The sequence below is a fragment of the Corapipo altera genome, unplaced genomic scaffold, assembly GCF_003945725.1.
Source record: "Corapipo altera isolate COAL_440 unplaced genomic scaffold, ASM394572v1 1, whole genome shotgun sequence".
Lineage (NCBI taxonomy): Eukaryota > Metazoa > Chordata > Aves > Passeriformes > Pipridae > Corapipo > Corapipo altera.
Window position 1 is genome coordinate 15,317,716 of NW_020884873.1, and position 13,311 is coordinate 15,331,026.

General features: G+C 39.8%; 1 protein-coding gene across 1 annotated transcript in view; it reads right to left on the reverse strand.

The window, feature by feature from the left end:
* Positions 1–13,311, reverse strand: part of MYH9 (myosin heavy chain 9) — a 70,736-nt gene that overhangs the window by 20,383 nt on the left and 37,042 nt on the right. Inside the window, exons 7-16 of the mRNA XM_027654950.1 lie at positions 13,121–13,184; positions 12,491–12,589; positions 11,481–11,624; positions 8,068–8,163; positions 6,877–6,995; positions 5,640–5,792; positions 4,286–4,459; positions 3,328–3,501; positions 2,609–2,723; positions 27–220 (exon numbers count right to left, since the gene is read on the reverse strand). Coding sequence (XP_027510751.1) covers positions 27–220; positions 2,609–2,723; positions 3,328–3,501; positions 4,286–4,459; positions 5,640–5,792; positions 6,877–6,995; positions 8,068–8,163; positions 11,481–11,624; positions 12,491–12,589; positions 13,121–13,184 — 1,332 coding nt within the window. The remainder of the gene's footprint in view (positions 1–26; positions 221–2,608; positions 2,724–3,327; positions 3,502–4,285; positions 4,460–5,639; positions 5,793–6,876; positions 6,996–8,067; positions 8,164–11,480; positions 11,625–12,490; positions 12,590–13,120; positions 13,185–13,311) is intronic.

Below are 13,311 nucleotides of genomic sequence, written 5' to 3' on the forward strand. Positions count from 1 at the left end.
TCTGGGCTGTGCTGTTTTGACTGTACCTTTTTCTCATGGTTGGGGATAATGCAACGGACGAAGTTGGGGTTGGTGTTCCTCAAGGTAGCCATCAGTTTAGCCAGCTGTTCTTTATAGAGCTGTCCCACTGTTCGGAACATACCCTTCCTGGTTTTAAAGGCCCCTGGCAATGCTGTATCTGACATACCAGCTACCTGATCCAGCCCAACAATACGGTCAACTAGAGAGAGCACAAGAAAGAGTGTTAAAATTCGGCCACAAACAAAGGAAGCACTGGAACATACAAAGAACATCTGGGTAGAACAGGATCAATGAGAGGAGCTGCAGGATCCTTTTTGCTTCATCTCTACACAGATGTCGACTCCTGTACAGAAGTTGTGCAGGGATAGGAGCAGGAAGGAAAAGAAAGCATCAGCTCACTACAGGAAGTTTGAGTGATGGAGTTAAACTTACTCCCAAACATATTCTACTGATGCCCTGGATGGCAGCTCTGGAAGAGCAATCCAGAAGTGAGTTTTGGATGCTTCTACTTGCTTACTTACAATGTAAGACAACAAACCAAAAGTTCTAGCTGCTAGCCCAGCAGAGTCAACTATTAGTTAACTCTGATCCAGAAATGGCCACAGACAGAGAAGAAGCCCAGCTTCACTCTCGCATTACAGGCAGGACTGGTGATCAGAAAAGCCGCATCCACTTGTAAACTGAACAAACATGGTAAAAGGCATGACAGAAACCAAACCTGAAGATACCACTCTTTGAGTTGGTTTTGGAGTACAAGTATTCTGTGACAGATATGAACAATACCAGTAAGAGAGAGTCAGAACTCCCTGCCCCAACAGTTTCTCCACTATGTCACAGTGACATGCAAGCACTAATAAAGTCATCACCTTGATGGATGGACTCCACAGATCCTTTTTTTTTTTTTTTTGCCTCAACAGAAGCCAGCTAAATCTGATAGTAGCAGGGGCAAAAAGAAACTAAAGCATTACTTTATCCCATTGCTTTTCTACATGGAGATAAAAATTCACCCATCCAACAAAAGCTAACTGTATCACTATAAATTTCCATACCCCCAGTACATTTTTATTAAGTGCTTCAAGCTACTTTTCACTATCTTGGTTGGTTGATGCCTACACTCAGGTTCCCAATCTTCACTTCAGAAAACACACCAGCTTATGCTCAACTGTCTTCTGATTAAAAAAAAAAAACCAAAACTGCTAAGAGACATTCCTACAAAAGAAAAAACAAGAAAGAATATTCTGATTTACAGTTAATATTAGTTTAGAACCGTTCACTTTTAGAGCGGTTGTTAGAATAGGGTCAAGGTTGCCTTGTCAGAAAGAAAAGAAGGTTATGTTACTAGATGACATCACAGGGAAATCCACAGAAGTGTGTCCCAGACTGTGGCTTTAACAATCCTCTTAAAAATCTTGAGCCCTGCAATCTACATCAAGATAGCAAAAAGGACAGTCATTGCAACAGGAGATCCAGCAAAGAACAATAAATGAAAACTGATAAGCTGTAGTCAGTTGACATTTCAAGTCCAAAAGGAGCATCACACAGCAAAGGCCTTGAGAGGCACAACTTAGTGACAGCCATTTTTGATTCAGTAAAAGTTCCTTTGCCAAACTAACTTTCTTTTAAATGATCAGCTGCTGAAGTTAAATTCCAACACTAAAACTAATGTTAAACTGGATTTCAGTTTATATGCAGTCTTCAAAATCTTCCTTCCAAATCTTGCCAGAAATACAGCCTTGCTAACTCTACATTCAAACAGTTGTCAGGGACTTGCCTTTAGCTATTCCTATCCAAGTCTTGCAAGAGCAACTTTTAGCACCTCAGTATATTCCTATTTTTCTTGTATTCACTTGTAAGGTCAGTTTTACTTTTGTTTTAAAATCCATGAGGAGCTACGAGCACAAAGCAGAGGAAATGAACAAGAAAGACAGGCAGGTATGACAAAGGGACAGAGAGAAGTTAACGGAAGCATTTCTTGCATGGCTCTAGGATGCATTACACACATGACACGACAGCTCGGTTTCTCAGTCACCTGGTTCTAGATGAAGAATAGGAAAGTGTTGATAGAAATAGGCTCTCTGAACCTTCTGCATCTCTGCAACAGACAGAGACGTCAAAGAAAACCTACCACAGAAAGTGACAGTAACAGTAAGACTCAAAAGCAGATAAACCCAGAGAAGATAAGAGTAAAATACTGAACAACACTGCAGAAAGAGCACACTAGTTGCAGGACTGAAAACATAGGTTTGACCTCAGATCTTGAGTTTGAGTGCTGCAGCTATGCAAGCTGCTGGGACGTAATGGCACATTCATATTTTATCCTGGCATTCTTGATTTTGAGAAGTAATTGCGATATATATTCAGGAAGCTTAATGTATGTTGGTGGAAGTGAGCCCTTCTCTTGAGTTACAGTAAAGTTTTAATGAAATACCATAATCTAAACAAAGGATGTTCCAGACAATGCTCATCTTGGTGGCTTAGTCTTCAGAGGAAAAAAAAGCAACACAGCTCATCATAGACTTTTGATGATCGAACAAACTCTTCTACATAAAACAAGAAAAAACAAATTAAATTAAGATTAATTACATACCATCTTTCCACAGCTCAGACACAAATTTATCCGACGACTGGTGGAGAAGAGTAGCGATATTATCATTCAGTGGATCCATGTTCTTCATCAGCCATTCATCTGCCTTATAATCCACCTGGAGAAGACAAACACATCAAGAAAATTGGAGGGCAATTTTCTGCACCCTAAGATGCATCAACATCTGGTGCAGTCAGTAAAATTAGCTGAGGTTTGCACAATCAACAACAGGTTACCTCACCATTCTTGGATTTGCCATCTAAGTAAGCATACCTACGGATTTCAAACCCTTACAAACAGCTGCATGTTCTGTTCTGTCAGTAAATGCTAGTTTGCACCACCCAGGGTGTGACACAAAACAACTGCAATATCATTTTTGCTGAAGAAGTCTTGATGCAGGGTTCTGAAAAGCACCTCAAATCTCACCAAATCACAGAGAACAAATTTAAATTGCTGTCAGTTTGACGTGTCTTGAACTATAGATATGTATTTCAAGTTTGAGATTATAGATAGATAGACAGATAAACAGATAGATAGATATAAACTTGCAGGCAAATCCCCTTAGGCACTGTAAGGTCCATAGCAATGGAACAATTTCATGGAATCTTCCAATAGTTTCTCATAGGTAACCGTTTTGGTGAGTAGCCATTTCTAAGAAGCAGTGGTTATACATTACAAAATACAGTAGACATTCCAGTGTTCACATTTTAGTTATTCTTTACCTTGCCAGCATAATGTATGATACAGAAGTCAGCTTTGTCTTTCAGCTGTTTTGGCTTCTGAAATTTGGGGTGGGTGCCTTGTTCTTGCACAACTTTTTCCACAAAGCTTTTGTCTGTCGCTTTTGGGAACCAGCACTCTTCATCCAGAAGGGCCAGTATACCAGGAGGCCCAGCCTTAAAGAAGGGAAACATCACAACATCATTAAATACATGACTACACCAATAACTAACACCTTTAGATGGCTAGAGGAGAAAGAAAAAGGAGTCCTAAGCCTGATCGACATCACATTCGCCTGTTGTGTGGTATCAGTTTAACTACTTCCTTAATAATAGAAATTGTTAATAATTCTTCAATATCCTCATCTGAATTCTGATGACTTTTATGAGAAAGTCTCTTCTATGACATTTGTCTAGGTTGTTTTTTGGGGGAAAAAAAATCTTTTTTTTAATAAAAGAAACATTATCACACCATTCTCTAAATATATCCAGATGTCTAAATGCAGAATGCCATAGGAGAAAATTTCACAACCTAGTCCTTACTATTGGAACATCTATTAGGAAATTTATAAATTTTCAAGTTTCATCAGAATGAAACCAACAGTGATTCACAGCTTCTCATCACAGCTGTAGTTAAGTAACTTCACACTACTTATGGTAAGCTACACATACATCTAGTACTATGCAGATATACACAAATTAAGACAATTTAGTGAGAGGAAAAAGTGGTTGACTATATCTATTTTCATGCAGTATTTCCTACAGAACTGATACTAACAGCTCTATTGGTAACAGACTTTCAGACAAAGAAGAAACTGTTCATTTCTGCTTCTAATCATCACAGTATCAGTAGAAAATTACAAAAGCTAGAAGTTTCCAGTCTACAGGTAGAGGGGATGTCCTCAGTGACAAAATCAGTGCAGCCATTTCTTGCTGCTCCATGGTAGAACAACAAGCTTACCGGCTTCTCTATGAGGTCAATGCAGGGCTGCAGATCCAGGCCAAAGTCAATGAAATTCCACTCAATGCCCTCCCTCTGGTACTCCTCTTGCTCCAGAATGAACATGGTGTGGTTAAAGAGCTGCTGCAACTTTTCATTTGTGTAGTTAATACACAACTGCTCAAAGGAGTTCAGCTAATGAAGAAAAAGGCAGAAAGATGTTTGAACAATTGCTTTTGTAGACACACCTACTATTCTCTTAGCACAAAAGATTGTATCTGTAGTTGAGGAATTTAAGTCAGTGTTCTGTGTGGGGCAGACAGTCCATTGTCAATAACCCCTTTGGTTATGAACTGCCTGTACTGTCACGTGCCACTGCATCACTGCTGCAATCCCTAGGGAAGTTCATACACTTTGTTCCTCAGACTTTGCAAAAGAATGTTTAGTTGTAAACAGAAGAAGAATTACTGCAGCTGCTTAACCCAGGAACAGAAAAGACTCGGTTTTCTCACAAATGCAGAGCTGACAAGTACTCTTCATACGAAGATGAAGCAACAGAAGCCTGAAGACAAATTCATAAAAACGTATGGACTGGAAAGTCTCTTTTTAATCCTCATATATAAAATCAGAGCAAGGAAAGTGAGGGAAATTTCTTCAAAATTTCTAAAATTCTTCAAACAGTAAGGACAAGATAAATAACCTACAGTGCATTTTTATGTTAGACCACACAAAAGATAACGTAGCTTCTAAAGAGAACGGTCCAGTTCTACTTTCTCCATATTTCAGTAATTCCTAACCATGTTATTTCTGCTCTTCTCCTATTTATGAGATCCACCAACCATGAAACCAAAGGTACACCAATCAGAGAGGGGGAAGGAAACAAAACAAAACAACCAACCAACCAACAACAACAACAAAAAGTAGAAAAAAAAAAAATCAACTTTTCTGTGCCCTAGTTTTCCATTTCATGAATAAATGGTGCAATTGCATATGAACTAGATCCAGCATAACACAGGTTGACAGGAGCTGCCTGGTTGGGATAACAGCAGAATACCTCTTTCCTGATGGTAGTCTGTGGTTGCTTCAGATTAAGTATAATGCAAAGCCACATTCTAAAATGGTTTCATAGAATCTGATGAAGGTTTGACCTAACAGTTCACTGTCACCTGTAGAAGGAGCTCCCACTTCCCCTCTCTCTCATCTCTTCCTCAACTTTCCTTCAGCTCTTCCTCTCCTTCATGAGATTTTATGCTTTTTTTGTGGAATACACATCCTTTCCAAAACTATGTTATTTTCCAGTTTTAAAATTATTTCCTTCAGCAGTCTTTGCTCCATATTAAACTGTACTGAGTGCAAGGACCTGACATCTCCTTACCTCAAAAATCTCAAAGCCAGCAATGTCAAGGATTCCAATGAAGGATGCACCCTGTCGCTTGGTCTTATCCAGTGCTTTGTTGATCCGCATAACCAGCCACCGGAACATACGTTCATAAGTGGCTTTAGCCAGTGCTTCAATAGCAAAATCAGCCTAAGCAGCAAAAAGATGAACATCAGGAGTCACATTATAAACCAAAGAAAGGCACAGAGTGCACTGTTTCAGGAACCTAACAGCTCAACTGTAGTCTGAGATTTTTCTCTCCACCACCAAATTGAGCAAACAAGGCTTATTTCAGAGGTTCTTCCCAATGAAAAGCAGATGGCATACAGCCTCATATACAAGAGCAAAGAATTTGTCTCTAAATTAGCATGTCAAAACAAAATTTCAGGATCGTGACTGTTGGAGAAACCAAGAGCTGGAATTAAAGAAAGAAAAGCTAATCACCTCCAAAAAGACTGTAATAACATGGTGTTTCACAAGCCCAAAGAAAAGAATTTAAATTCTTTTGTAACTTTGGATTTGTGAAGCCAAATCCTTCCCTGACACCACCCTACCTGTGTTTGACATAAATACCATGTGTACTAAGAAATTAAACATCAAAATGCAAAGGCAGCATGGAAAGGCAATCTGTGACTGTTTCTAGCCTTCAACCTCTTCCCAATCCCTTCCATGTTATGGGAGCATGTTTCATTGCTTAAAGAATAAGGATGTGTTCATAAGGAAGCTGGGCAGTGAGTAAGCACAGGGGCTTTGCTCCATTCAAGCAGCCACTAGCTCCTAGGTCAGGCTTCATTTAGAGAACAACCAGACTCAAGAGCGTTACAAAATTTCCAATCACTTTCAAGGGTGAGAAGCAAATTTTTCCATCCTTGTAGCTGACCTACTCGAAGATAGTGCTTTTGTATTGCACCAACTCAAAAATGTCACCCTTGCACGCCACATTGAAAGAACTTATTCCCTACAGACAGCCAGTCACCAAAATTAGGGGACTTGGGCTTTTTTTTGTTGTTTTTTTTTAAGATGAGAAAAAGTGCTATAGGGGCAGGGTGATTTCTATCTTTACACAGATCAAATGAGCAAATACTAGAAAAAATATATATGCTACGTTATTCAAGTGTATTATGTGTAGTCATAAAGATGGTTAATAAACACTACAGAAACCTCTAATACATTCATTAGCTTTGTGGTGGTAAGATTAGACCAAAGTACTCATTCATTTTTAGAGAACACATACCTGCTCTTTGGTCTGAGCTTTCTGCACATAATCTCGTCCAACTTTGATGCGAGGAGTCAGGATGCCTCTAGTGAAATCTGTCACATTGATACCCAAAAGGTGAGACACTTTCTGAGCCGCTGAAGATGAGAAAAGGAAACAAAGAGATTAATATTATTTTGTTTTTCTCACAGAAAACAAGAGAAAAAGAAAAACATTCCGTGGGGAAAAAAAATTTAGAAAAGCTAGGAAACAGCTTACAAAAAAATGTTAAATGAAGAACAGGTTGCTGAGACAAAGTATCTTCCTAACCAAAAAAATCCAAGAAAACTCTCTTGCAACCCATTCTACAGGTTATTGATTTTCTCCAGAATCCACAAGAGCAAATTTGAAGCAATAGATTCATAACACTAAATCATAACACAGAAGATTTAGAAAATTCGTCTGTAATCAATTTAAAAATACATCACATAATAGATTTCTTAATCAAGATAATTGTTCTGTCTTCATCTACTGATTAGTCTTTGAGGCAACTCTGTATTTCAGATGCAAGATCCAAAACCCAAATGGTTTACTCTCCTCCGCAAAATGGCAGTTAGAGTATATTTTCAGTAATATAGCAAAAAAAATAAACAGTGACAAATTAGCACCTTTTCTATTTCTGCATTACATCTACAGTGAAGGTCTAAGTTAAATCTTCCAACAGATAGTCTCCTATCATATGAAACACAGTACTATTTACACATGCAACAACGGGCAGTGCAATTAAAATATGTACACATACTTTATATCCACCACAAAACTATTCACCACTTCACTCTTACAGTTACAAGACTACTACTGTCAGCAAAGAACATTCCTTAAAGTCTGATAATATAAGTTTGAAGGAGCAATTATTCCAGCTTGGTTAAAACACACAAACACTCAACATATTCCAGTAGAGTAATCCTTTTCATCTGGTCATCACATGTACTTCCTGCCTAGCCCTGACACAGGAACAGTGCCACATTCCTGCCCGTGGGTGGCTGCAAACACACGCCTGGCAAAACACTGTGTATTTGTATGGAGCATGCCAGTTCCTTTGGCAAATAATTCACCTTATAGAAAAACAGGATTTCAGCATTCCATACATGCTGTAGTACATTCTCCTACTTGCAAGAACTTCCTGTAGGCTTTTTTCTGCACTTTGGTGGGGAAGAGGAGATTGTTTACCTGTATTGTCTGGCATAGAGGCTTGGTCTGTATTACGCTCCTTCTTGAAGACTATGTTGCCAAGTTGAAGAACACCTGAGATAACCTTCAGCAGACCTTTTAAAATAAGAATAATAACTCAGTGTCAGACATCACCGAAAGCCCTGATATGACCCAGTTACCTTTCCTGACATGGTTAAGAGGCCCTCCTCAACATCCCAAAGATCCTTCTGAAAAAAACACTACAGACAATTCCTTTACATGACTCCCATTCAGGACACAGAACTTGCCTTATCTTTTCTGTGCAAGATTACACAGCCTAGAAATTTACCCATTCTCAACATCACTATAGAACAGTGAGAGATGAAACCAAGGGTAATGAGCCACCTAAATCACCTGCATTTTTTGATAAAACATTTGTTCTCAGTTAGAGGGTCAAAACTCACTCAATGAATTCAATATTCAATTTTCCTCAATGATTACTGTTAAACACAGGAAAGAGATAGTTAAGAGCACAAACCAATTAAAAAAGAATATTTTTCTTTAACCCTGTTACACTTTCAGCTCCCTGACCAAGATCTGTAGTCCTTAGAGACATACATTATAACATATGGAAGGCAGCAGGATGTAGGAGAAAGTGCCCATACTGTAAAAGTATTACTAATTACATGTTGAAGCACCCCACCCTATTGCTAATGATATATTCATACTCTTCAAACGGTGCACGTCATAAAAGCAACACCAGGTGCCAGGATAGGAAAGACATTTTTTGATGCCACAGTCTCAATTCAATTTTGACCGTGTCTCAATCAAAGCTCACTGGATAATAGTTTCTAGTTGCCTTGAGCAAAATAAACTGCCAGTCACTTGCAAAGGGGATCTTATACCAAAGATTTTTTTATCCCCCAATTTCTACCTGTTTTTGCTGGTTTTGGGTGAGATAGAATTAATTTTCTTCACAGTAGCTGTTGGGGGGGTGTGTTCTGGATTTGTGCTGGAAACAGCACTCATGACACAGGGATGTTTTAGTTACTGCTGAGCAGTGTTACATAGAGTCAAGCCTTTTCTGCTTTCCAGTGAGGAGGCTGGGGGTGCACAAGAAGTTGGGAGATGACAGAGCAGGTTCAGGTGACCCCAGTTGACGCAAGGAGTCCCTACAAAATAACATCACGCTCAACATTTAAAGCTGAGGAAAGAAGATGGAGGGAAGGGGGGACGTTGGGAGTGATCGTGTTTGTCTTCCCAAATCACTGCTATGCATGATGGAGCCCTGCTTTCCTGGAGATGGTTAAACACCTGCCTGCCCATGGGAAGTGGTGAATGAATTCCTTGCTTGGCCTTGCTTCGCTTGCATGTGCAGCTTTTGCTTTACCTGTTACACTGTCTTTACCATGACCCACAAGTTTTCTCCCTTTTACTCTTTTGATTCTCTCCCCCATCCCACTGGGGCAGAGTGAGTGAGCAGCTGTGTGGGGCTTAATTGCTGGCTAGAGTTAAACCACAACACTATTACTGAAAGATTTGTTTTAAAACAAATATCCTTTTGATAAGAGAGCAAACAAAGGCTCCATATGTGCTGTTTTAGTAGTAAACATATATGTTTGTGATTGCCCTGCTCTACTCTGCACTCGTGGAGCCTCACCTCAAGTCCTGTGTGCAGTTTTGGGTGCTACAATAAAAGAAAGATATAAAGCTATTATGGAGTGTCCAAAGAAAGGCTATGAAGATAGTTAAGAGCCTTGAGGGGAAGCCATAGGAGGAGTGGTCGAGGTCACTTGGCTTGTTTAGCTTGGAGGAGACTGAGGGGAGACCTCATCGCAGCCTACAGTTCCTTTACAAGGGGAAGTGGAGGGGCAGGCACTACACTTCTCTTTGGTGACCAGTGAAGGACCCAAAGGAATGGCCTGAAGCTATGTCAGGGAAGGTTTATGCTGGATCTTAGGAAAAGGGCATTGGAACAGGTTCCCCAGGGAAGCAGTCACAGCACCAAGGCCATCAGAGTTGAAGTGTTTAGAAAATGCTTTCAGGCACATGGTGTGATTCTTGGGGTGGCCCTGTGCAGAGCCAGGACACTGATCTTTGATGACTCTTCTGAGTTCCCTCTAACTCAGGATATTATATGATTCTATGTTCCTAGAGGCATGTTATGAAATTCAGTGGTTTGACGGCTGCATCTGGAGTCCTAGCACCTGAACAGACATCTTATTTTGATATGGTCTTATAAATAAAGATAGTGTTTAGATTTTACATCTACCACGCAGCTAGGCAGTTCTTCCAAGCCTGTAAGGAACATTAAGGCACTTGACCCTTTGAAGAGCAAGTACAAAACACTAAAGCTATTTTTGCTGTAGTGGTTGGAACCAATAGCTCATCTATGTGACAGCAAAGACATGCCCTAGAGCATACATTAAAAAACTCAAAAAACTGAGCATAGGAGGACATCCTGACAATGAATTAGGCTGCCAATTTTTTTATTTGGTTTAAGCAAGTTTCTCTTCATGGTCATACAGCAGTTTCAGCCTCAGATGATCCAGAATATCAAGAAGGTTATTAAACTGTGGATAACAACAGCATGGATTTTTAGTAGGCTGGACTGTGAAGAGCAATATTTAAGGCAGAGGCATATATTCCCTACAGCCACAAGAGCTGCAACCTCCAGCAGAGGAGGTGGTGACCTCAAACCACCACAGATGCTTGCTTGCTTCAGCATAGAGAATAATAGTCCTAGTTTTAGAAGACCATATACATTTGGAAAGTGAGATTTTACAGAACACTGATTCTGAACCAGTGAGGCAGATCATGAAAGAGAGCACAGAGCACTGGTGAATACATATCACTGCACTTTGTGCTGGCTGAATGCAATTCCATCTTCCCTGTCATGGAACTGTGCTCCCAGTATCAGACAATATTAATTTCTGATCAGCAGTTCAGTGTTAAGCTGGAAAGAAAGGCACTATGACCAGCCCATTCTCAAAGGACTAATCCAGCAGTGGTTGGATTAGATACTTTAAAGCCGCTGCTTAGGGATAGGGGGAGCACACAAGCCTTGCATTGCACAAGAGAATTGAGGGGATTCTTGTATCTTGGATGTGTCATTCATAAACTGGGTATACAGCCCTTAGACTGGGAACAAAAACAGCAAGAAGCATGTTTTCATTAGCTGCTTGACTCCTATAGTGAACTGTATAAACTGAAACTGTGCTGGTAGATCCAGAGGTGGGTCACTCCAAAGCCACTAAATTTTATTACTTGCACACTGTTCAGTTGCAGCACGGGGGGCAGAAATGAACACAAGCAAAACTAAACAAAAAAAAATCTAAACAAAAAGCAAACAAAAAAAATTTTAAAAAAAATCAAAATAAAAAAAGAACCTCAGAACAAAAAAGCTCCAGAGACATGATCTGTTCCCTCTTTTGTTCCTTGCATATTCATACCTATCTGCTCTTCATCTGGAATGCCCATGATCTTCATTGCCTCCATGGTCTCCAGAAACATGTCTTTGTCTTGCTGGCCTGGGATCGTAACATGCCCATTGGAAAGGAAGCGGTATTTGTTGTAAGGCTCCAGCAGCAGATCGTCTTAGGAAAGAATTCAGAAAGAAGTTACTATGGTTGTTTTTTTTTAACAGACAACAAGCTGCCACCAAGAAAAATTTCTGACTCTCATATACTACCAGGCACTGGATGAATCTGGGATTAAGCCCAGTTTTACTGAGGGCTGAACATTTAATGTATTTTAGATAAAATCAGAGTTTTTCTGTCTCATTTTTTTCTATTCCTTCCTCTGGACTACTCCACCAAAGCAGTGTCAATCATCATTATGCCCTAAGTCTATAAGAAGCAGGGATTAATTTGAAAGTAAATTTGCCTTTAATTTCAGATACTTCATTTGTTTCAAGTTAGATAAAAGTTAATATATAGCTCTTGAAACAGTAGCTACTATGAGAAAGTCCTCTCCTTGTGTCCTTCCCTCCAGATCAATTTGCACCTCTTGCATAACACAGACCCTGGTTACTAGGTTGACGTATTAAAGCTAGGTGTACTAGGATCCCAGACTGGTAGAGCTGCTTAGCTGCTTGCAGATTTGCTCCACTCAGTTAAACACTGAGTACACCCCTGTAGGACCATTCCTGCACTAGAATAGTTTACATCATGCAAGACTAGACTAAACATGGGACAGTGATTTAGATAAGGAAGGGCGTAGAGTCATTGCTGGCACAGAGACAAGTGCAGGAAGGAACCAGAGAAGCAAGTTTTCAGGAACTGAGAAGTGCAGGGGGAGGGCAGATAGATGTATGAGTGCATGAAAGAAGTGGAGGAGAGCTGACCATATCTAAAAGGTCAAGACAAGAAACTATGAAGGAACAGGTCCTAGTCTACAAGTGTTTTGAACCCTCTGTTGTTGTAATTATGGGATTCATTTATCACAACACAACCATACTTACTCTTCAAATGCTCCCCTGCCCCAGAGAGCAGGTAGTAAAAGATGTGGAAGGTTCTCTCCTCTTTGGCCTGGCGAATTGCACGTGACTTCTCCAGCAGATCTTCAGAGAGTCAAGGCATAAGACAGGACATACAAATCACTTCCTATTCTATGGTAGGAGAAAAAACTCATATTGCCTGACATTCTCCTCATGCCAGTTGACAGGGGTATTGACTTAGCAATCATTATCAGTCAACAACCCCCTGTGCTTCTGGTCTTAGTTTTACTAGCCTCTGAATGATGACTGTGGTAAGAGAGACTTAACTGATAAAAACCAGAAAAACAGTGGCCATCCATCCCCACTTACCTTAGACAGAAGTGAGAATGACTTATTCCAAACCTATTCATATTACTGCAATTTATGCTTGCATTTCAGTCCCTTAAGATTAGAATTCATTCATTCAGAAAATATCCCACCATGATCACAAAGGTCACAAACAACTATATGAGGAAACAGGAGACTACAACAGTGATCTTTCTAGCATAAATTTAGAGTGCTTCCATTGCTTTCTCAACCAGATAAAGTCAAGAGTGCTAGTGCCATTATCACGTGCCTTTAACTTCTTCTTTCAAGTGGTTACAGAAAGGATACAGGTCTCAATATTGGCTCCCACAATGTAGCCATTGACATCAAAGTTGATTCTGATGAATTTGCCCTAAGAGGAAAATAATAGCATTAAAATTAGTATTCATTTTATCTCATAACACCAATAAACAAAAAAAGTAAATCTCCTGTTTTTAATCCAGGAAAGGAAACTCAGAACAGGTCAGGCAGGTTTTAGG